Source organism: Parus major, chromosome 7, assembly GCF_001522545.3.
Source record: "Parus major isolate Abel chromosome 7, Parus_major1.1, whole genome shotgun sequence".
Lineage (NCBI taxonomy): Eukaryota > Metazoa > Chordata > Aves > Passeriformes > Paridae > Parus > Parus major.
Window position 1 is genome coordinate 16,535,936 of NC_031776.1, and position 23,554 is coordinate 16,559,489.

The following is a 23,554-nucleotide window of genomic DNA, read 5'->3' on the forward strand; positions in this document are numbered from 1 at the left end:
TGCGGGAACGGGGCTGTCGCTGGCGGGGCGGGCCGGGGCGGGCCAGACCTCCCCACCCTGGGCTCCGTACCGGCGGCCTCGGCCTTGGAGGGGATCTCGGTTTGGCAAAGCATAAACCCTCTCCACGCACCCCTGTGCGGAGGCGCCTGCCGAAAGCGGAGTAGGTAAGCTACCCGCTCCTTTCCCCGGCTTGTGGCGTTATTTTCTACTAAGGCAGCTGTCACACAGGGCAGTGCTGCTGTTTTTTTTTTTATTTTTGACTGAAAATGCTGTGTGCTCGTAGCTGGGGTGACCGTGGGAAGGAGAGCGGTGATGGGCCGGGAAGGGGCAGGCGAGAGGCGTTGCTTTTGTTGTAGCTTTCTGGCTGCAAGTCAAAGGGTTTTACATCCCAATTTGCCAAGTGGTGCAAGTGAGGTGCATTTTAAGGGGTGCTGGCAAGAAAATGCGATATATCTGCCTTATGAAAAACGTTTTGCTGTTTCCTTCAGAAGTATGTGTCTATTTGTCGACAAGCCCAAAGATTAGCCTAAGTGAAAATTAAGAGTGAGTATGTTTTTCATTCATTTTCTGAGTTGACATTCGGTACCGCTGGCAACTGTTGCTTCCTTTGGTCTTGTCTGAGCTCCTGCGTTGCCTGAGTTTCGTGGAGCTTGAAGTGTTGCTGTGTGAGCTGTGCCAGTCGTGTGCTCAGGGCAGGCCTCAGCTTCCCCAGGTGTCCCGTGCGTGCGGCTTCCCCGGCTGCTCCACAGCCACGGCCTTTCTTGGAATGGCATCGAGGGAGAAGGATGACAAAGGAAATGTCATCTTGAAAAACACCTGCTCAGAGACACATAAAGTGTGTGAAGTTTCTTACGGCATTGTCTAGGTTTCTGGATATAGGTGTCCCTTTATTGTGCTAATTGCTGTTGCAGTATCGCTCTGTTTTCTTAGTCCAGTAAAGAGAAAAGTAAAAATTGTGGTTAACTTGCAAGAATAGGAACTGCAATAATCACTTCTTCCCACTTACTTTTTATCATTATAGCTCCCTGAAGTTGCTTCCTCTTTGACTTACTTCACAAATCTTTACGTGAAAACGCATGTAGTACACGCTTAGCTGAGGAAGGGGTAGTAAGGCTGCCCCACGAGTGGTAACTCTTCCTACCCCAATTCCATTTTAATCTTCCTGAGTTAAATAATGTGTCATCCTTGCATTAAAGTGGGAGAGTTTCTGCATTGCATTAAAGTAGGTCATGTTGTGAGATATAATTTATGAACAATGCGCACAGTCTTGCCAGTGTCACCATATTATCCTGAGAGTGATTATCAATTGAAAGCTTAAGAGTGAGAGACCAGAGGGGAGATATGCATTAAAGTTATCTCTTTTGTTCACTCATGCTGTCTTTGACTTTAATTAGAAAAAGATGATGAAAGGGATTTTGCCTTCCTTTGGTGAAAGGAACCAATTTCTCTGTATCTGTACTTGGAGAGGAACCTGATGCTGCTTAACTCACAGCTGCTGGAGAATTGAGTTTCTAGTCTGGTGAATTTTAAGATTTTACAAATATTGACAACCTACAAGAGAAATGTTTCATGGGAAGTTTAAACTGCACTTGTTACTAGCTCTGTGTCTATTGTTGGTCTTCATACAAGGCTTCCTCTCATGCAAGCTGACGGTCTGGCTGCAAGCAGCTATGCTTGGCACAGTCGACAGCAGGTAAGGCAGCATTATTCCTAAAAGCTGTGTCTGTATTGGCCTGCAGTTCCCAAAAATACAGCTGTGGCTGAGTTCTCAAGGATTCAAATCTCATTCTTCAATCCCTGAAGGGATAACTACAAGTCGTATGCTCTATGGACTCAAAGCTAAGTGCTTTCCCTTGCAACTGTATTATATTTCCTTATTTTAGTGTCATTTGTCTGGTTAGTTTGCTACATCTACTATAAGAACAAACTCATTTCTGTGTAGAATATATCAGGTTTTGGATTTGCATGACATCGTTATCTTTTATTTCATTAAGAACTGTGAATTGAAAATAATTTCACTCTTGTGAGATGCTAGTTTGAGATAAGCCTGAGGTATAACAAGGCTGTATATTAAATCTGGAATTAGTCATTACATAATCTTACAACAGTTATATAAATGTCTGTGTCCTGTAGAGCAAAAGGTGCTGAGATGTACTCACTGTGTTAAGCAGAATGCAAAAGCTTACATTTCTGGAAAACACTGCTTGGCAATAGATACTCTGTATTAAATATGAAGGGTTTGGGATGTGCATGTCTCTCAAGCTGAAGAGATGATTCACTCTCCAAGCCCTCCCTCTGAGGAGTGCCTGTAGCAACTTTTACTGTGATGGAGTTCCTCTCTTTGACACTCTTGTAGTTTACCAAAAATTTGTCCTATATGACTTGACAGGGTCCCTTGTAAAGAAGTTGAAGGTAGGCTGAAGGAACGCTGCAGGAACCTACCTATCTGTCTGTCTGTCTATCTATCTGTCTATCTATATGTCTGTCTATCTATCTATCAATCTCTGACAAAAATGGTTTGGGATGTGTGGGTGTGTATCCATGTCAGTTTTGCTTTAGTGAGGAAGATATAGGATTTAGTATGTGCTATTGACTGGTACAAGATAAGAGTCAGTCATATTTGTTTAAGTCCTGAATTAAGAAATGGGGACAAGTGCACTTCTGTATTTTGTAGCAATTTTGTGAGGACAAATAATGATTTTAATACAGAAGGAAAAGAGCCTCATGATAAGCCTTGAATAGCATAGGAAGAAGGAATAGGAGAAGGAATGCTAGAATTTGGGGATAGATATGGCTGGAATACACTTGCATTACAGATCAAATATTGGATTTGGTTAAAAAAGTTTCATCTGTATCTTATTGCTGAAAAAAAATACCTTGAGAGAACAGTGAGTAGGTTGAACACGTTGCACTGCTGGGAGCCTTACCTCTATGCAGTGCTGTAAGCTTGGAGAATTTGACATGAAGCTGTGCTGTTGAAAACCTGTTTTTTACCTTGCAGCTAGAGTAGAATGTGGCTGATTTCTTTCAAGAATTCAGTGTTGGAAATCTGTCTCTGATCCTCTTTAGGAGTTTTTGAAAATTCCAACAACATCCTTAAGATTTTAGTAGAAGAAGTGGTTTGTTGTTTGCTTCATTTATTGCAAATTTTCCCATTGTTCTGCAGCAAATAATGCTTTGAGCTCCTGGTCCAAATACATCTAAGTTAATGTATCATCTATAATCTTAGAAAAGTACAACCTTTAAAATAAGCCCTCCTTGGAGTGAGACTCATTTTCCTTGGGAGAAGGAATAGCCAAAGCTATTGGACAGATTTGGATGATGCAGCAGCTCAGTCCAGATGAATTACAACAGCATCAAAGAAGTGCTTACCAAAAGCCTCAGGCATAAATAAAAGTCATGAGTCAAAGAGTTGATGCTTGTGAATATGTATATGTTGGATTCCAGGGTGTGAAATAGACCTCAGAAGACCTCACCTTTGCACTGACTTGATTTACTTGCTTATTTACCTGGCTGCTGTGGTCTGTGTTCCTTGTGGATAGGATACAAAGAGGCTGGGAAGACTCTGAAACCAGTTGTTAATTTGCACAGATTGTGCCGTACAAAGCACTGTTTGGGACTTGGCAATCTTGACTTTACCACTGATACCTTAAATAGCTTAGGGGAAATCAGCTCACCTTTGCCTTAGTTTCTATCCCTACAAAGCAGGGTAAGTCATCCTGACTTCCTAAACAGAGTACTTCAGGATTTAGTCATGTCAGAATTTTTTGTGCAGAGTTGTCTGATGGACTGTACAAGTTTCAGAGCTATATTGCCTAAGCCATATCTGTTTCTGGCAGGACCTTGCTATTGACTAATGAATATTTGTGTTTCATGTCCCCTCTCTTCATCTGATTTGCAGACTTTACACATCTGCTTGCATATAGAACCTGCTGTGTTGTAACCAGCCCTTTCAAAGGGAATCCTTGCTAACAAGTGAGGAACGGGGGTCAGCAGATATTTCTGTTGTACATAAATACTTTTTGCATGCTTCAATTTCACTTCTACAGACCTAAAGAATTGTATGTAGAAATACGGGTAGGCTCTAGTGCAATGAATTAGATCACTGGCTGCTGTGTCATATGTGGATTCTTTGCTAATTGAAAAGTGTATCATTAGCACACAATATTGAAATGTTGGGAGAGGTCAAAGTTGCACAAAGCAAGGTACAAACTTCAAGTGCGATATGATGATTTAAACTCAATCTTTCTGTAAGGTAAAAAGGACCTTGCCAAATGTTTTTGTACCAGAGTGGAGAAGCTTTGATTCTTAATCAAATTTATCTTCCTTTCCTGGTTCAGTTCTTGTAAGGGCTATTCTTATTGTCTATTCTGTAATAATTTAAGAAGGCATAAGCTTGTACTTTATTCCTTTAAGTTCTGTTGTACTTCTGTTCCTTTTACAGATGAGATCATTTCACACTCTTCTTTTGGAAGAGGTGGTCAGAGGAAATGGATAGCTATTCAGACTTCGCTGCAAAGAACCTCTCATCTTCAGCTAATATGTCTCTTTCTTTGCCTGGACAAGATGGACTCAATACCACCGGCGGTACTCCTTCTATGTCAATAAGCAGGCTTTTCCCAGCCCTGTTGGAATGCTTTGGAATAATTCTTTGTGGCTACATAGCTGGAAGAGCCAACATTATCACATCAACTCAGGCCAAAGGACTGGGAAATTTTGTGTCCCGCTTTGCACTCCCGGCTTTACTGTTCAAAAACATGGTGGTACTTAATTTTTCTAATGTGAATTGGTCCTTCCTGTACAGTGTTTTAATTGCCAAAGCTGCTGTGTTTTTTTTAGTCTGTGTTTTAACACTGTTAGTAGCCAGTCCTGAGAACCGATTTAGCAAAGCAGGTTTGTTCCCTATTTTTGCTACACAAAGCAATGATTTTGCACTGGGATATCCAATAGGTAAGTATGTTTTCTTCTTTAAAATTAATTGTCATTGTTCTAGACATGTTTTCTTTTATATTTCCATAATTTGAAATTGACTTCTGAATGAAGTTCCATGTAATTGACATAATTTAAGTGCCTCTCAAATTCTCTTTGAGACTACTTATCTAGGAAAGGTTAAAACTGAAAAAAGAGAGTATGTTGGTTTCTAGCAAAACAAAAAGCAAAACATTTGATTACAGAATTGAAAACACAATTACAAAGGAAATTTCAAATATGCAATTCCAGATTATATGTAATAAGTAGATCCATAGTTTAGATTACTTTATGAGTTAACAGTATCTTTCTCCTTATTCCAGGGCAGCATGCTCAGGAGAATCCTCAGTTTTTCTTTTTCTCTTCCGATTTTCCTTGATATGTATAAAATGTAGACAAATGCAATTGCATACTTTTTTCCTAGATGAAAATACTATGTTTCCCTCAGTTGCATCTCCTGAGATTTATTCCTCTTGAAAGAAATCAGAAGTATGCCACAAATGTGGCTGTGAGGATTATGCCTTTGTTTGTTGGTATGCATTTTAGATGGCAATTAGAGTTTCTTTTATGTATGTATTTTGGGGGTCTCTGAATGTATTTCCTTTGGATCCTGGTTAAAACATTATTTCTACTTCTACTTTCTTGTAAAACTGCATATTTCTTCAGGTACTTCATGATTTATAAGATTTGATTTATATTTTTCCTGTGTATGATCTTGCCAAAATCTACACCGTTTAGAGCTTTACTGGAGTAGTTACTGCAAAAGAAACATTGTAGGCTCTTGAGGTTTATTTCCTTTTGTCCTTTCCCTTCTCCCATCCCCAAACTTTTACTGGTGTTTGGTTCAGCTGTCACCTGTGCAAACTTTTTGATATTAGTAAAATATTACCCAGGCTTCTCTGAAGTGTTTGCAGGACTGGTCAACAAAGAATGCCTTGCTGTTTTTTATGTGACAGAGGTAGTGTTTTGAACAAAGATTGATCTTTTAATGAAAAAATACTTTAAAATGCTGTAGCAGTTTAAATTTGTAAGGGAAAAAAATAACTATTGACAAATTGTGCACTAAACCAAAGTATTTTAAAAGTGCTTTAAAACTAAAATTTTAAAACTATTTTTTGACCATCCTTGAGTCTTCATCCCATGTAATTTCTTTAATACATTACTATTATTATTTATTATTTCTTTACTATGCTGGTTTTTTCTGTTTTAAACGATTAGCATGTAGGGAAATCAAAATGGAGGTCAAATTTATGAAGCTTATCACTGTTTTTATGTTATCATGGCTATAACAGTTCTAGATTAAAAAGTGATGTTTGGGTGAGAAAGAACCAACTGGCAGAAAGGTTTGTTAGCACGCCTCTGATGTAGACAATTACTATGATAGAAAGCTTTGGGGTTTTTTATTACTGGGTAATAATGATACAACTCTGACAAACAGATTCAGGTATTCTCTGGAGCTGTGTTATAGCACAGGTATAGCAGAGGTGTTGTGTGGGTGACAGTCACTGTGACTTTAATCATTGTATTAAGCGTGGACAAGTAGTGTGTGATTTATATGTACTTTTGAGCAGCTGGGACATGGAGAATTGATTTTTAAAAAATTGAAATATCTTTGATTTCAGTTTTTTGTTATGATCAGCAAGCAGGCACGGAGATTTAAATAAAAAGAAAACTTTTCATCAGTGATAGAAGTTGTGGATTATTATTACTGTCTTAATGATTCCTTAAGAGTGATTTCTTTTTGTTTTTTCACCCACTGACTCAGTGATGTGATTCCACTTTTTGTACCCAGTAAATTGCATTCTGACCTCATATATGGTTTAAAGTACTTATAGACCCTAATTTATTGTCTTAAGTATGCTGCCTCACTTTACCAGACTGTAAAGATTTTTTAAATTTTTCACTCAGACGTTACTTACACATGACTTGTGTGGAGTTGTGTTTGAGTGACATTCTGTATAAAGCAACATAAAACATCAGTCTCAGGTTTGAGATTTTAGGAGAAAACCTATTTACATAAAAAGTATCCAGCATGTTTAAAGTGGTTTTGATTACCAGGATTTATTTAGTGCTTAAGACAGGCTTGTTAAATGCAGTAACTAACCCCAAACTTGGTACTTCTGTTCAGCAGTCCATTTAGGACTTTAGTACAGGTAGTTCTTGTACCTGTACTTTAATAATGGCCTATGAAAGTAAAAACACCTTTAGTGCCTTTTTTAATATATGTAAGAAATCAACAGTTGAGAATGTCAGTTTATTTGGTCTAAAGAGAAGGCTGTTCAAAGCGAGCACTGATTTAGCACTTGGAAGTTCCTGTCATTCCAGAGGCTTAAATAATACAAAGGTAAAAACTCTTTTGGATTTGGAAAAATGTAGTCACGAGAAAAACTTTTTCAGAAGAGGTTCATAATGTTGTTATTTATGAGTTGTATGCATAGTATATATCTAATACATAGTATATATAGTAATTATGATGATACAATTAACTATGTATTTATACATTATAATTGACTTGCTATTAATGCCTATAGCACATTATTGATATTTACTAATAGCAAGAAAATTATTAAACATGACAATTAAAAGTCAGGTAAATTTACTTCTAAAGCATTGAGAGTTTTTTAATTTACATTAGAATTGAGTCGTGTATATGTTTCCAAAGTATTTTCATTATTTTTGAAGTGTCTTTAGTACAAACTTGAAATAAGAAGCAATTCTACATTGACTCAGAAGTATGTAGTAGCAGTGAAGACAAAGACTCATGATTTAGGGTTCCTTCAGGAACCGTATCTACAGCAGTAACTCTTGTCCTAAGTAGTTCCAGAGAATGAACCAATAATTATGTGATAAACTTATTTTTTTCCAGTTGTTGCTTTGTTGTTTTGTATTGAATCAATGTAGATAGATCACACCTGACTTACCCATTGAAAACTGATTAAATTTCAGAGAAGTGAGACTCCCTTAAGATGAGAAGGATCCCACAAAGATGCATTTAATTCTCCACAACTCTCATGTTTCTGGGGAGGAAAAACAAGTCAGAAATAAAACCAAAATTTTTCCAGCATTTGGGGTGACTCAAAGGAAACATAGAATTGTTATATTGTTTCCTTTCTTTTTTTCTGTATCTGTTGACTAATTATAGGATGATTAAATAGTATTGGATAGTTAATCTTTGGTCTTTAATGTGTTCTTTAGATAACTGTGGCCTAATACGATTGGACATACATCTCTTCCTGCATTATCTTATATCGATTGTTAATTAAATGAATTCCTTCAGTTCCTTCTGGAGGAAACAAATAATTTTCTTTAGTTTTCAGAGAGCAAAATTTAAATTCAGTATTTCAATGTATTTTTCTACTGAACTGTTATCACTCATAACTCTTCATTTCCTGTCTTCTAGTTGAAGCTTTATATCAAACCACTTACCCAGAGTATCTCCAGTACATTTACCTAGTGGCTCCAATATCTCTTATGATGCTAAACCCCTTGGGGTTTATCTTCTGTGAAATCCAGAAGTGGAGGAATAATCGCACTGTGTCACAGAGCAAAATCAAAATAGTGGGCCTAGCACTCCTTCGAGTTTTGCAGAACCCAATTGTATTCATGGTCTTCATAGGAATTGCCTCAAACTTCATTCTTGGCCAGAAAATTCCTGAATACCTTGAAAACTTCCTTGATGGACTGGGGAGTTCATTTTCTGGCTCTGCACTTTTTTATCTTGGACTGACTATGGTGGGACAAACCAAAAAACTGACAAAGGGTATGTTTGTTGCACTGATCCTTCTCATCACAGCTAAACTGTAAGTTCAGTTTATTTATTTTTATAATTTTGTTCTCTAGATGTTTTAAGCTCTGAATACCTGGTCAGATAGCTTTTCTCCCAAAAACATTATAACTGATAGTACATTTCACTTTCAGCATTTTGAGTGAGTGCTTCCCAAACTCTTTGACAGAATACAACTGTTAATTTTTAAAGGAAACTTAATAGACTAAAAGCCTGTTGTCAAGCTCTGCAGAGAAAGCAAATCAGGGGTGCTGTGCCTTCATGGTCTGCTCACAGGCCATCTGTCATGAATTGGGTATTTGGGGAATTAGTAGCTTAAATTAAAATTTACTGAATAAATAGTTAGACAGTAGTGAATTTAAGTATATTTGGTTAGCATTTGTATTTTATTTGCCTTAAACAATGCATCTCCAAATTAGTTGTTTTTTCTTGCTTTATAAGTCTGTGAAACAAATATATTGGAAGAGCGTAAAAATGGTCACTTTATGCTCTAAAAGTGCTTGACTTTTATTAAATAAATAAATTATAAAAATAAATGAATAAATGCAAAATTCTATTTAGAACTTAAAATGACATTATCATCCCTTGAATATATCATGGAATATTTATTTAATATTAAATATTTTATTTCCTACAGAACTACAATTAAGATAATAGAATGTTTGTTTGATTTTTAAGTTTACGTTGTAAAATTTGAAGATGCATTTGAGTATCAAAGTACAACTAACAAGCATAGTTAAAGACCTAGTCTGTAAACCAGCTTAACGACAAATTTTGTAATGAACAAATATGTGAAGAACATTGGGTTTTGATGTTAGCACTGTGCTTTACTGTAAGCCTGTGTAAGGCTTACACTGAGTCAGTGTGAGATCTGGGCTATTGCTGAAATAGTCTTGATGCCTGCAGTTTGCTGGCCAAAACTTTTGGCACAGGATACTCAAGCTTGAGCCCTTATTATATTTCAGCCAGCTTGCAGAAAGGTGAACTGAATTTCAGAGCTGCTGACTGCTTATAGCTACTATTACTGTAAGAGATGAAAAATGAGAGGGTTTTTAATGTTTTGCCATTCTAAATTTGAAGCTTGTACAAAGAGTGTGTCTGCACAATCAGGAAAGCTTGCTTCTATAGTCAAGTTGGTTGTCATGTTTGTCCTTATTTTAATGTAATTTGTGACGTAAGATTTTTAAGCTGCTGGTAAATATTTTGATAACAATAAAGGCAATCATTCAAAGTGATGTCAGTATTTTGCTTTTCATAAGTAGTATTCAAACAAGCCTTAAGTTTCCTTTTTATTCATTTTATGGGTAAAGAAGAGTCTATTGTCATAGGTGGAGTAACATTTTTTCAATTACTTTTTTCCCCTCTCTTTCAGGCTCATGATGCCATTTCTCTGTAGAGAGATGGTGGAGCTCTTGGACAAGAGTGACAGCGTGGTCAATCACACCAGTTTATCAAACTATGCATTTCTTTATGGAGTTTTTCCAGCAGCACCTGGTGTCGCAATATTTGCAAGTCAATTTAATATGGAAGTAGGAATTGTATGTAGTTAAACTTTTCCAAATATGTCCTAACTTTGAACTTAACTTTGTTGATAAAATAAATAAATAAGTGGGCTTGAAGAATTTGTTTTTCTGTAGTACAGAGATCTTAGAATTACTTGCACTCCCAAGATCTTTTCTGATGTCTTCAGTGTCTTGATAGTCCTCATCCTTTTTTTTTTATTTGTGACTCTAATAGAAAGAGCTAGGATAACTTTAGATATAAAGAACTTGTATGTTCATTGGTTTTTGAGGTTGGTGTTTTTGTCTGTTTTTTTCAAAGACCTTATCTTTGAGATGCTTTTGTAGGGGAAAAAAGAAATTATGCTACTGACTTCAGTGAGAATAGTCAGTTTAAAGCTGAAAACTTATGAAAGATCTTTAGTTTTAACTGATTCAGTTGTGCTGCCCTTCAGTTAAATCTCATGATAGAAAGCATTTTACTTTTTTTTATATATAGTAGAGGGTACCAATCATCTCTTCAGCTTAAAATAGAAATTTTAGAATTGTTTCTTCCACTTGAAGTGACATTAACACATTTTTTGTTGATTTTCATTGTTTCTAATGTTTTCTGTTTTGGAGTTGTTTAGATATATTTGTATTTTTAAGAAAAAAAGATAATAAAATTAAATCTTGCAAGATAGAATATAATGCCCTACAAACTTAGGAAATTTCTTTAAAGCAGAGTCTCCAGTATGTGTAACAGCTCACACTTCCATCACTGTGCAAATTCTGGAAAGTAGGAAGACAATGAGAAGCCAAACTAGAAAGCACTTATAAATATATGGTTCTTTTCTCATGAATTAGTGGATATTAATATTTACATAGCTACATGGTTTTTTTAGTTATTTGTGGTGTGAATATTTATATCCAGAAGCAAATTATGACAGTGTAAATTCACCTCTAGGCTGCAGTCATTAGTATATTTGACACCCATGCAAAAGCTCTGTAGAAATCTGCAGTAGGAAACTCTACTCCTGCTATTTCAAAACCTTGTTAACATTTTCAGTTTAGCTGTGTGTATAAACCAGATACTCTCTGGCACAAATTCTAAATAATTTGTTATAGAAACAACTCATTATTTATTAAAGGTCTAGGTATGTTTAATTCAAAGGTCCAATTTTGCCAGCGGTTGTATTCCTGAAAGCAGGTTATTTCACTTGAGATGTGATTAATTCCATTGTTGTCTCTGTTTGACTCTTGGCAGATTACCTCAGGCATGGTGATAAGCACATTTGTGTCTGCCCCCATAATGTATGTTTCTGCATGGCTGCTGACCATCCCATCCATGGACCCCAACCCACTGGCAGCTGCACTCCAGAACGTCAGCTTTGACATCAGCATCGTCAGCCTCATCTCTCTGGTAGGTGCTGCTCGGGTCAGACGCAAGGGCACTGCTGGCCAGGGCAGCCTCAGTGCATAAGCAGCAAACTGAGTCATAGTAAGAGTTGTATTTCCTCATCTTAGCCTGATGGAGAAGGATGAGGAAGGAGTTAAAATCCTTGATTAAGCAGTGGGTCTGCTGGAAAGCTGCACTGTGGAGAAAGATGAGTGACTGAATTAGAGCATTTAGTGCAGAGCTTGGGAGTTTTTTTTTGTTAGGTTTGTTTTCTTTTTTTAATAACAGGGTGTGAGGGAATTAAAGTACTAGCTTACACCATGGAGACCAGTTACATCAAGCCAAGTGAAGTTCTTGGGTATCACAGTAATGAAGGCTGTGTACAAATTTCAGCTCCAGAAATGTCAGTGCATATTTATTTAATGAAGTCTTAATGAGTGTTAATGAAATAGTTTAATCTGAAAAATCTATGTTTATCAAATTCCTTTACTAGAAATCCTTTTCTTAAAAACTGAGCTGATAATCCAGAAGTCCAATGTGAATTTTGTTTTGGTTTTATAGCAGGTACAGACAGTATGATTATTTTATTGGCTTTTTTTAAAATAAAAACCTCCATGTTAGAAGGAGTTGAAATTTTCTGAAGTTGCTGTCTCACTGAAGTCCTCTTGTTTTGAATTGTCTTTAACCTGTCTGAAGGGAAGCCGGAAGTGAACGCTCTCTCTTGCTGTAATAATTTGTAACCCAGATAATTTTTGGAGATTCAGAGGAGGTGGTTGTATATTTTAAATTCTAAATTGCGAGGCTACACTGTGGTCATTTGTGTCCCGAGGAACTAACAGGCTCCTGCGTGCTCCAGGAAAGTTCTTGGTCTTTCCTGGAAATACTTTGCCAACATGAGAACACAAAGATGGATTGCTTTTTCTGACTACAGCTGCTGAGGCAAAGGAGCTGGCAGCATACCATAGCAGTCATGTTGCAAAGATCTGTTGTGTATTTAATTTCACCATAGTCTGCCAGCATCTTGTTCTTTTGGGTTTTCTTTTATTCTTAAATTAATTTTTCTTCTTGTATGTTACAGACCTGGTCTCTTACTGTTGTTGTTCTCAGTAAGAAATACAAACAGCTTCCTCATATGATTACAACAAATCTACTTGTTGCTCAGGTCAGTAGTAAGGAGAATGCTGTTGTGTGTGTGTTAGGGTTTCAGTATTTTTTAACAGTTTTAGAAGTTTGGTTTCTACAGTGAGATCTTTTTAGCCAGCTGTGGAGAACAGGTGAATCTAATGTGTGACTTTTATAATCAATTTCTCTGCCGTGAAATACACCCTTGAAGAAAATGATAGTTATTGTGGGCACTGCGATTCTTAAACATAACTATAAACATTCAGAATGGAGAGTGGCTTCTGAAATGTTTTCTTTCTTATTGCCCAATACTGTTGAGTGCACTTCTGTTTCAATTTATACCCATCTGAAGCTGGCAATACCAGGAGCAGCAGCAACAGCCTGTGTTTGACTCTACAGTGACCCAATTCAAGGAGCTAAATAGAAAAATAATCCCTGTACTGGTTTATGTCCCTGAAGCTCTGGCTGAGGAATCAGCAGGTGCAAGTGCTGGTGCAGGGATGTGCAAGGGTGTGTGGAAATGCATGCCTGGTGGCTAGGGAAAACCAAAGCCAAGTGGCTCTGGATTAATTTTAATTGGTTTTTAATCTGAGAGAGAACTACAGATTGCATGCTTCTTACTCCCTTGAAGTCATCTGCACAACTGGAACAGCCTGTGCTTGTAATACATCTGTGTGGTAGTGCTTTCTGAAGTGTTCTGTAGTTTTTTTAAAAAATATCTCTCTATATATACAGTAAGCTCTCTGAGCTCTGATCATGGAGTCATTTGAAAAATGTCATATATGAGAACTGCAGGTGCTTCTGTTCTGTAACAACAAAGCTAGCTTTCATCTTGAAAAATAATTGAACTATAGTGTTACTGTTTCCACAACACTTCAGCCTATCTTTTCAGATTTCTTGAGTGCTAAAATTATCATACATGCAGTATCACTGGGTGAGGGTGACATCTGGTGCAGCTCTTGGCTGACCAAATATCTGTTAACCTCAGTTTCATGTGCAAATCATTTCATGTAAATGGTTTGTACTTGCCAAAAACGTCACTATTTACTTACCATAACAGTATGTAAAGTTGGGGGTTTACGTGATTTGCCTTACTCCTAGTTTATATGAGTTATATACTTCCCGTCAGAAAACCCCTCCTGAAAATAAGGTAGCATAGGCAAGTGACACAACTCTAATACTGATTTTACTGTGGCAGTGCTTTACTGCTGAGTCAGGTATCCAGTTCATAAAATCACCCTCTGGTGCATCTAGGGGTGGGGTTTAAAGCTTACTGCAGGCATATAGCTCTCTGCTCAGTTTAAATGATGGTATCTTACTTTTCTTTCCAGTTTATTGCTTGCATTGGAATGGTGGCATGGAATTTCACTGTTCAAGAGAAAGACATCACCATACAGATCCTCGTATTTATATTCCTCTACAGCTCACTTTATAGCACCTACCTATGGACAGGTATGATTTTTCTAGGCAGAGCCTAGGTACTGTAATGGAAGATAAATGTCCTGAAATAATGTTATTATATTCTCCAGAGTACTTGTTCCTTTCACTTGTTTTTAGTTCTACAAATGGGGATACCTGTAAGTTGTGCTTAGGTTTAGTGTTAGGCACTGCTGCTGTTGGAAGCTTCTACCTGGGCAGGTGTGGCTTGCCTTTGCTGGATAAGCAGCCCAGCTGGTGTGTGACAAGAGACAAGAGCCTACTCTCAAGGCAGAAGCAACTACAAATAGTGAATATGGTTCCCCTTCAGCTAGTCAAAGTCTTAATGGTGATTTTTCATTAATGCAGAGTTTAAGATTTTAATTATTCAGCATTAATTAGATTTTAAAATCTGGTACTTTGAAAAGTAGAAAATACAGAATGAAGGGAAACACCCAGGTAGCTTTAACACCTTTTTCCCCTGGAAATTGTAATTTCTAAAAACAATATGTGTACGTAAGAGTAATGTGGGAATTGAAATAAAAAAATTGAAAGATGTTTCAAGAAGCTTGGAGTACCTTACATATAAGATTAAAAAAAAACCCAAAAACCTTTGGGTATTCAAGATATTTTTGTCCAGAATCTATGGTTTTAATTTCTGTGGTGTTCCCCTGGAGTGAGTTATATGTGTTTATCTGAAGTACATAACTCATGATTGGCGAGGCCTAACATAAATACTAGCTTTCCTTCCACATGAGAATGTTGCTGAGCTGCTGAGGTGTGAGTAGGATAGACAGTTCCAGAAGGTACTCCCACAAAGATTTATATACATAAAAATATGCAAAAGTTTTAGTTACATTTATCATTGACTTTACAAAGGACTAGACAGTTTTTAAAGAGATGTTATGACTGAATACAGCACTATTTGTTGGTTACTAAAGAGTGTTGGGATGGAAAACTGCTGTTAATACCTAAAGAAATTAGTTTCTTGTATCTTAAATGTTCTTACGACATCTTTTTTACTGTTATGAACCTTTCTTGGTATTTAGAAGTGAATATTTAATATAAAATGTCCTGGAATTTTTTCAGTGTTTCACTATTATCATGATTTTTTAGGCAACAGGTGTTTCTAATTTACTTGCTCAGAATACAATCAGACAAATGATTTTGGACTATTTAAAGGTCTGAGAAAAATATCTTAAGCAATTGAGTAGGTCACATCATAGAGTTTCTTGGCTATGTATTTACCAGTTCCATTTTTAATAATAAACAAGGCATTTATTCTGGTTATCTTTTGGCTTTGTTTGTTTTTTTAGGTTTTCTATCTTTTTCTTTGTTTCTGTTGAAGAAGAGAGAAACAGTAAAGATTCCCATTGGGTTTATCATCATAGCTGGATGGGGGTAAGTCAATTCAAATGCTTTCTTGCTGACTTAGAGGGAGCATGCTAAATATGTTATGTACTTCCTATTTTGTTCTTTCAGAGTCCCAACAGTTCTGGTAGGAATCTTACTAATTGTTGGTGAACGTAACAATACTAGTATTGACTCTGCCTTTTTCTATGGAAAACATCAGGTATGAACATGTTCTGTCCTCATCACTTCAGACTTCTGCCATGCTACACGTGCAAGTAACTTTCAGTCAAAAGTACAGGTTACTCTAATAAAAGTATCATTGTAGAATGCTTATAGATACAAAAATGTTTTTCTGTAATGAACCTCTAGGAACATTTGTTTGGAGAAGGACCTTCATGTTTAGGCAGCAATGACTAAAAAAACAAGGGAGTAGGCTTCTCAAAGAAAAAACTTAGGAGTGTTAATGAATTGCAGAGCCCTTTTCCTGGTGACTAATTTGTATTGTAGCATGATAGTTATCTAAAATTGTTATTATCCAATATCTAATTATTGGCTTTTGGTCTGTAATAGCTAGGATATACATCACCTGTGTAGCAGTAACTGCTTGCACTCTGCTAGGCTTCTCAGCACTGTCATAGGTTGAAGGACCCTGAACTACCATTTTTACCAGTAAATAGTTCCTCTAATCAGATGATATAAAGTGTACTAGCATAGGTGTTTGTCATGTTTTCTCCCTCTCTTTCTTATGGACAGAGAGTCCATGAGTCACTCAGGATTGTTCATGTGGCACTTCACATGCACTAAATAGCCTCAGAGTGGATTCTGGGTATCAGTGGCGGATGATTAGTAGGAAAGGCTAATTAATAGGGTGCTCCCCATTGGCTAAAGCATGTAAATTAGAGCACATTTCTCTTTGGAATTAAAAGATACCTGAGCAGAATTTAACCCAGAAGACTGGTGATCCTGAGAGGGAAGTGGAAGACAATGAGAGGATGTTTTTGGAATGCATAGGAAACAAAGGTCCACACTTAAAAAAAAAACCGAACAAAAAAGCTGAGTTACTCAGGCAAGGAAAATTAGTCTCTTTCAGTGTCATGAGGCAGTAAATACAGAAAATATAGTCTTGTTCAGATGCATTTGTAAGTGTGTTTAGAAAAGTGCAGACGTTAGAAAGACAGACATATGCAACTATTTTCATATATTTAAATGCATTTTCTTTGCTTTCTTAACAGATAATTACCACAGCAGTGGTACTGTTCATCAGTATATTGATGTCAGGTATCTCGCTGATGTGCATGAACAGAAGTAGGCAAGGGTCCAGCTATGGAGTGTTGAACCCATACTCACCACGTAGCTCAGTGGAGGAGGTTGAAGTGGGAGGGAGTGGGCAGAATCATATTTCAGCCACTGTGACTCAGTCTTCTCCAGAATCCTCTGCACAGTCTTCTCCAGAATCTTCTTCACAGTCTTCTCCAAGATCTTCTGCACAGACATCTGCAGAAAGAGGTAGACAAAGTATATTTGTATAAAGAATAATTGGCTTAGGGTGCTATAAACTAACATTGCAAAAGTAATTCTGACCTAGGAAGGACAGTTTAGTGCTTCAGTTGTTAGATTAGGACAGAAGAAAATCTAGATATAACTGCCCAAGTATTTAGGTTTGTGTTTCTAAGCAAAGTTTCCTTGTTACCATTGTAAGAGTTGTGTAAGTGGACAAGAAGGAAAGCCTGTGGATTATTTTTATGTAAGTAGTGATACCTTGGCACGGATGGGATAAATACATCCCACTAGACATCTTAGATTGTTTACTCACTGAGTAATCTCTCGGAGAATGAATTAAATGCCAACAGAAACACTCAATATGTTTTGAATTCTTTTTTGTGTGTAGCCTTTTTGATCACTTTCTGGATTTTTGCCTATAACTAAAAGTATTTCTGCTGCTTCAGTGATGGTAGTGTTATGTTAAACTATTAGTATTAGTGACCTATTAGTATTGTGATCCATTTTCCCTCTCAAGAAATTGGAAAAATTAGGTCTGTCTTTCTGTTTTGGGTTATTTTTGACCATAATAGTTAAAGCTGCATGGAATATGTTACACACAGAAAATAAATTATGGTAGTGAAGGAAGCTAACTATCCTATTACTGTATATACTTAATAGGTTGCTGTTCTTGTCAAACAACAAATGGTGAATTATCCTGTGCTGAAGGCAGCAAAGCAGTGTCAAACACTGTTGAAAGCAAGGTTCCTCCAATTGAGACAGGTAAAGCAGTAGTACCTCCTTTTAATGCTATAGGCTCCTCCCCAACATCTGTGTGTTATTCTCATAAGGAAATTTTTGGAACTATTTTTCTCTCAACTCCACGTGGATAACTGACATTTTGTATTAAATTCAATTATTAGGTAATATTATAGGTGTTTGTTCTCTTCTGCTGATAGTTGTTTGTAGTCTTTTGGTGCTCTAGATAGACAGTTGTTCTGTGTGCCACTTTTTTACCACAAAGTTACTTTGATGTGTTCTGAGCATTCAGACTTTACCTCTCCATCATTGTCTTGTTTGGATGCTAGGCAGTTGAATGCATAACCCTACTTTGCATCAAGCTTTGAACAAAAACTACTTTTTTACATTCTCATATTCACTTCTTGCACCTTTTAAAAAAGCCTTTGTTGTAATCAGGCACAGGTTTTGAACACTAAATGAGATCTAGAGGAGCAAGTGCTTACTGCAAATTAGATTAAATGTCCATGCTTCTGTGTACTATTTATGTCTAGGGAAGCAAGATGGAGAAAATCGACTAAGAGGGCCTTAGGAGTCACTAAAATAGAAAAAAAATGGATTGAACTGACTGTTCAACACCTGTCTGAAAACTGCATGCCCAGTGCATTCTCACTGTACATCACTGTCAGTAATCAAAGCTAGCTGCCAGTACAACTTGTCTCTTTTTCATATTTTTTTCTTGTTTTCATGCTTTCTTAACAAGAAGTTCATATCCTTATGCTTTGTTTGCATGCAATATGATTTTCAGTAAATCTAAATATTTCACACTGAAGCGTATTTCAGTTGTGTCTCATCTCACAAAATGTTCCCTTTCTGCCTGTTGCCAACTATTTTATCTATTAAGTAATTCAGACAAGCACCATAAGAATGTTTTCAAGAATAGAGGAAGACAAATTTAATTTTCTTGTCCTGGAAGATAAGGTAGAAAATACCTTATGGTTGAGTGGAAATTATTTCTACCTCCTGAATGAACACTTCAAAACTGTATATCAGTAAAAGCAAATTGTAATGCATACACTTGTGAAACTGGCTGCAGTAATTACTAATTCTTCTACTATCTCACTGAACTGCTTCAAGTTCAGTGCAAATTCTTAGGTATGGCCTTGCCAGGAGGTTTTTCACTGCCATCTAGAGGAAGATCCTCAGAATTTCTTAGAGCTCTGTAGCTGGAAGACAAGCATCCCATCTCTTTGTGTTTGTCTCTTTTCATTAGTAGAATTATGATTGTGTTCTGATACACTGTGTTAAAAGTACAGTCACAGACCTGAAATAAATGTGGTCGTCTGTCTGACATAGAGCTCAACAACACTGAGATGCAGAGTAAAACCATTGGAGATGACAGTATATTTGATTTTTTCAGAAATTAATTTAAAATTTAAAACTCTTCAGAGAAATATGTTTTCATTTTCATTATTATTTCAATATTTTTATTATTTCTAATTCTGTTTTCTCAATGTTAACCACACATTCAGTGTGAATTAAATCTTTGAAAGAAAAATTCTGTTGAAAAACTTTTCTCGTTTTAAGAGCACATATAAACGGTTTCATTTGAGAGTAGGGGTCTGAACAGATTATTCTCAAATCCACTATTAAATTTTGTGCGTGTCGCTTCAGTAGAGATATTTATAAGGTAATTTGACTCAAGTTGAGCTTGAGGAGTTCTCAAGATAGAAGCCTAATGAAAAATTTCTTATTTGTTTTTCAGTGGATCAGTGTGTGAATCACTGCAGTGCTCAAACATGTGTGTTGGCTCAGGAAGAGCAGCTTCTACAGACTGGAGACAAACAGCTGGCCAGACACGTGCTGCTCTGCTTACTTCTTATAGTTGGCCTATTTGCTGTAAATATTTTTTTCTCCCAATGTTAACTCATTGAGGTAGAAGGATTTTTAGGAAAGCTACGTAGACAATCCAGTAAAAATCTTCCAGTTACTTAAGTAACAATTCATTAAATAAAATAGAGGCTATATTTTGGTTCCTTACTGGAAGAGGGATGTCATAAAATTAATTTTTCTGTGCCACATCATAAATTAAATGTGAGTTAAGATTGATGCTAGTAAGCAAGATACTGGAGAACCCTAAAGGGAAAAAAAAGTGAAGTTATGTCATTATATCATTCATCATTACCATCCTTTCACAGTTCTCTCAAGTGTTGGTCTTCTTCCCTAGACAATTATCAATTAAAAATATAATCTGAATTCTACTTCTGAAGGAGACTACAGGAATTGTTCCATCTGATCAGGCTATATTGGAACTTGGATTTCTCTGAGGTGTTAAGAATAATCTTAAGATTATTTTAAAAGAGAAAATGCAATGTTGTGGTTTTTAGTGGTGTTTGGAGCAACTTAGACAAGTTAGTGTTGCCATTCAGCTTTACTGACTCCAAGATAGGCTGGTGGTTGCTCCTGTGTACAAGTGTGAAATACCAGAATTTAATGCCTTGGGGATATAATTTTAATTTTTAACTATGACAAAGGTAAGAAACTGCTCTCTGAATGTAGTTCTCAAAGTTGAAAAACAAAAAGAGTTTCTTGTGGATGACAGTTGAATTGGGGATGACAAATAAAAATTTTGCGTTTTTATTTGAAGTGGAAAATACTGTGGCACAAATACATAATACTATAAAGCAGGACAGTGCAGTACAACAATGTGTATTAATAGCTACTGCTGTTGCTTTTCAAGTTCTGTTAAATTACAAAATGAAATGTTTCCCTCTCAGATTTCCTATATCAAGTATTCCATCCAAGTATATTTTTTTACATCTTTTATATTTAAGGGGTACCCCAACTGTTAGCCTATATTTTAGCTGTATCTGAATGATTACATAGATACAATGAAATAAGATCAGATACTTTAAAGACTTAGCCTTTACACCCAAATGGGTTAATTTTGGAGGTTTCCTCCTTCTGTCAGGCATCTCAAATAGCTGAAGTGGTATGTGCTTCAGCTTAACATAATCCTAACTCTGCAAGAAATATGCAGAAAGCACTGGCCTCAGCTAAGACAAACACTGCATATCTCTCTGGGCTAACATTATCTGTGTTGTGTTGAAAACCTAAGTATGTGTACGGCAAGTTCCTTACATAACCTTGTCAAGAGGCAGGACCTCTTACACTGCTATGTTTTGCATTATGATGTTTAAAACAGCCAAGGTGCCCCCTCCTACCAAGCTCTTAAGCTATTTTAAGGTGTTTATTCCCTCTTGTCATTATCTGAATAATTTGTTAGAGACCAAGAAGATTGTGCAAGAATTATTAGCATGTGAAGAGAAGAAAGCTTTTGATTTTTAATGATCAGGTTAGGATTGTGGATTTTGTTGTTTTTCTATTTTCTTTGCAGAATCTCTCCAGTTGCTTGTGGTGGCTGTTCAACCAAGAGCCTGGAAGGCTGTATGTGGAATTGCAGTTCTTCTGTGCTGTGTTTAATTTTGGTCAGGTACTTACCAATGTTTGTTCCAAAAATGACCTTGTTGGTGGGTGTAGCAGCAGGTAATACACATCTTCTATGACCATGTACACTTTCAAAAGTGCAAGTGAATGGCAAATGCTCATGGAAACTGAGTAGGAATTTAGCCTTATTTGCACCAAAGCTTCACTGGTATCTCTTCTGTGGAGTTACATCATTTGCAAGGCAGCTCCATGGAGGCTTTCTCTGTGAGGTTTAAATGACTATCTCTGGTTTCAGTGACAGCACCATAGCGAAGAGCTGAAGATGGACTCTGGTTCTGGCTTATTTCAGTGCACCTGACACAAGGCAGCTTTGTCACCAATGAAGGTGAAAGCCAGGCAGTGTTAATACACACACTGGAGAAACATTTGACACATCCATGGCACGTTTCACGACAAATATATAAAATTATAAAAAGTATCAAGTAATGATAGTTTTAAGCACAGAAAAATAAATTAAGCAGAGAGCATTCTAGCACTCAAATTACAGTAAGTCTGTTCTTTCCTTGGCATTAACAGAAATGGATTTAATACCTGGCTATGTAAGGTTGCCAGTTATCCCAAAGTGTCAAGTGGCATGTCACAGTGTTAGTTTTACTGAACTATTTCTTGAAGGTTTTATATGATGGACTGCTAGGTATTGATATGTCATTTTAAGGTCCAAATGAAAAATCAAAGCAGAAACAAAATGCATTTTGAATGATATTTAGAGAAGAGGGATGCTTTCCATATATACATTAAATGTATTTGGCACAGAGATTTTAATTTCTGTTCTATAGAAACCGAAGCTTTTGCTTAATGGTGCTTTTTCTATTTTTTTTTCCTCCAGGGTTTCATTTGCTTTGGTATTTTTGGCTTAGATAAGCATTTAATCATTCTGCCATTCAAGCGAAGGTAAATAGAAATCTTTACACTTACACTTATAAACATAATTATTACTAATAATCATTTTTGAAGGGTGTTGAATTTTCAGTGCTATAGTATTTTGTTTCCTATTTAGTTAGTCTTCAAAATTTCTTCTTCACTCCCACTTGTAGAGAGGTAATTGCAGTTCACTGTGTGTGAGGTTTTTCTGTTGTCCTAATGACACTTTCAAAGACATAAGCCCTGCAGGCTCCCTAGAGGTGAAATTTTTGCTGAATGGTGGATCTTCAGAAATAATTTCAGCTGATAAACTTAGATATGGATGCTGAATCAGAATGTATCATCACTGTTTTAAAACCCTATGTTCATAACCCCATGCCAGTACTTTGTGTGGACGGGCCCACTGACAGTGGAGGAGTGAGTTGTACGAAGCTGCCTTTACCTTTGAGCTAACTGGCTGCCCTCTGAATCCAGCAGCTAGAGCTGGCTCCCAGCTACTATCTTTCTTTCTGCCCAAACCTAGAATAACACCTCTGTGTTCAAAAGCATACAAATGTATTAGGAAGACTATATGTAAAGTATTGGGCACAAAAAGAGGTGGTGATAAGATTCCTGGGAGGTCCATTCTATTATATGAAGTTTCGAAAAACATGCCCTAGTTTGATTTGCTGTCTTGAATTTTACTTTTTTTGGGTTTTTTTTTCCCTAGACTTGAGTTTTTCTGGGGCAGAAAAGAAGCAGCAGGGCATACAGATGCCTGTGTACCAGAGGAAATCAGGATGACCTGTCAGCAGTTTGTTCGTTATCATAGAGATCACTGTGTCAAAAGTATTGTCAGAGGCAGAAGGTAAGGTTCTTCCCTGCACATACAACCTGTTACAATGCACGTAGCTCACCTTTTGAAAATAATGAAATGCAGTTGATTTTGTGAGTGATGCCTGTTGTGGTATATTTGTTCAAACCTCAAGATAAGGATTGCAAATTTAACTGTAACAGAGAAATGTTTCTAGCCTCATACTGAAACACTGAAGTGCAAGTTATCATATTATCCCACCTAGGTTTTAAATAAATTATAAAAAGTTCTATATCATTAAGGTTTTTCTCCAGGTTTTGCATTTAACTGGAGTTCAGAGGATAAAATCTTTCTAAAAAATTGTATACGATAATATCTGTAATAATGCATTGAGACCCTTTGTTTTGTTTTTAGAGTAAGACACTGTCTGTATTTGTAACTAAATGTTTACTAATATGTAGCTTTTATAGGAAGCAAAACAGTTGCAACTGATTTTAGTGCGCACTTAGAGGCCACTCAATGTGTGAGATTGTAGTGAGTTTAGGACTTCAACAGCTTCTGAGTTTATATAATTTCTGTTACTCATACCTCTGATGGGGCCTAAACTTCAATTTTTGAGACCAGTAAAGATTTCAGAGGCAAATTATGTTACTTAA

General features: G+C 36.6%; 1 protein-coding gene across 6 annotated transcripts in view; it reads left to right on the forward strand.

The window, feature by feature from the left end:
- The window catches only part of GPR155 (G protein-coupled receptor 155), a 36,941-nt gene that overhangs the window by 9,989 nt on the left and 3,398 nt on the right, over window positions 1-23,554 (forward strand). For 2 of the 6 annotated variants that reach the window (XM_033515924.1, XM_033515925.1), the window contains exons 3-16: window positions 4,445-4,950; window positions 8,369-8,768; window positions 10,125-10,290; window positions 11,498-11,653; window positions 12,708-12,791; window positions 14,083-14,203; window positions 15,484-15,568; window positions 15,650-15,740; window positions 16,753-17,026; window positions 17,681-17,782; window positions 19,503-19,636; window positions 21,135-21,230; window positions 22,071-22,135; window positions 22,815-22,952. In XM_033515924.1, coding sequence (XP_033371815.1) covers window positions 4,491-4,950; window positions 8,369-8,768; window positions 10,125-10,290; window positions 11,498-11,653; window positions 12,708-12,791; window positions 14,083-14,203; window positions 15,484-15,568; window positions 15,650-15,740; window positions 16,753-17,026; window positions 17,681-17,782; window positions 19,503-19,636; window positions 21,135-21,230; window positions 22,071-22,135; window positions 22,815-22,952 — 2,372 coding nt within the window. In that variant the 5' untranslated portion in view covers window positions 4,445-4,490. Of the gene's footprint in view, window positions 1-21; window positions 165-488; window positions 544-4,444; window positions 4,951-8,368; window positions 8,769-10,124; window positions 10,291-11,497; window positions 11,654-12,707; window positions 12,792-14,082; window positions 14,204-15,483; window positions 15,569-15,649; window positions 15,741-16,752; window positions 17,027-17,680; window positions 17,783-19,502; window positions 19,637-21,134; window positions 21,231-22,070; window positions 22,136-22,814; window positions 22,953-23,554 lie in introns of those variants that run through there. The other 4 variants (XM_015634328.3, XM_015634330.3, XM_015634325.3 and 1 more) reach the window with 4 other exon arrangements.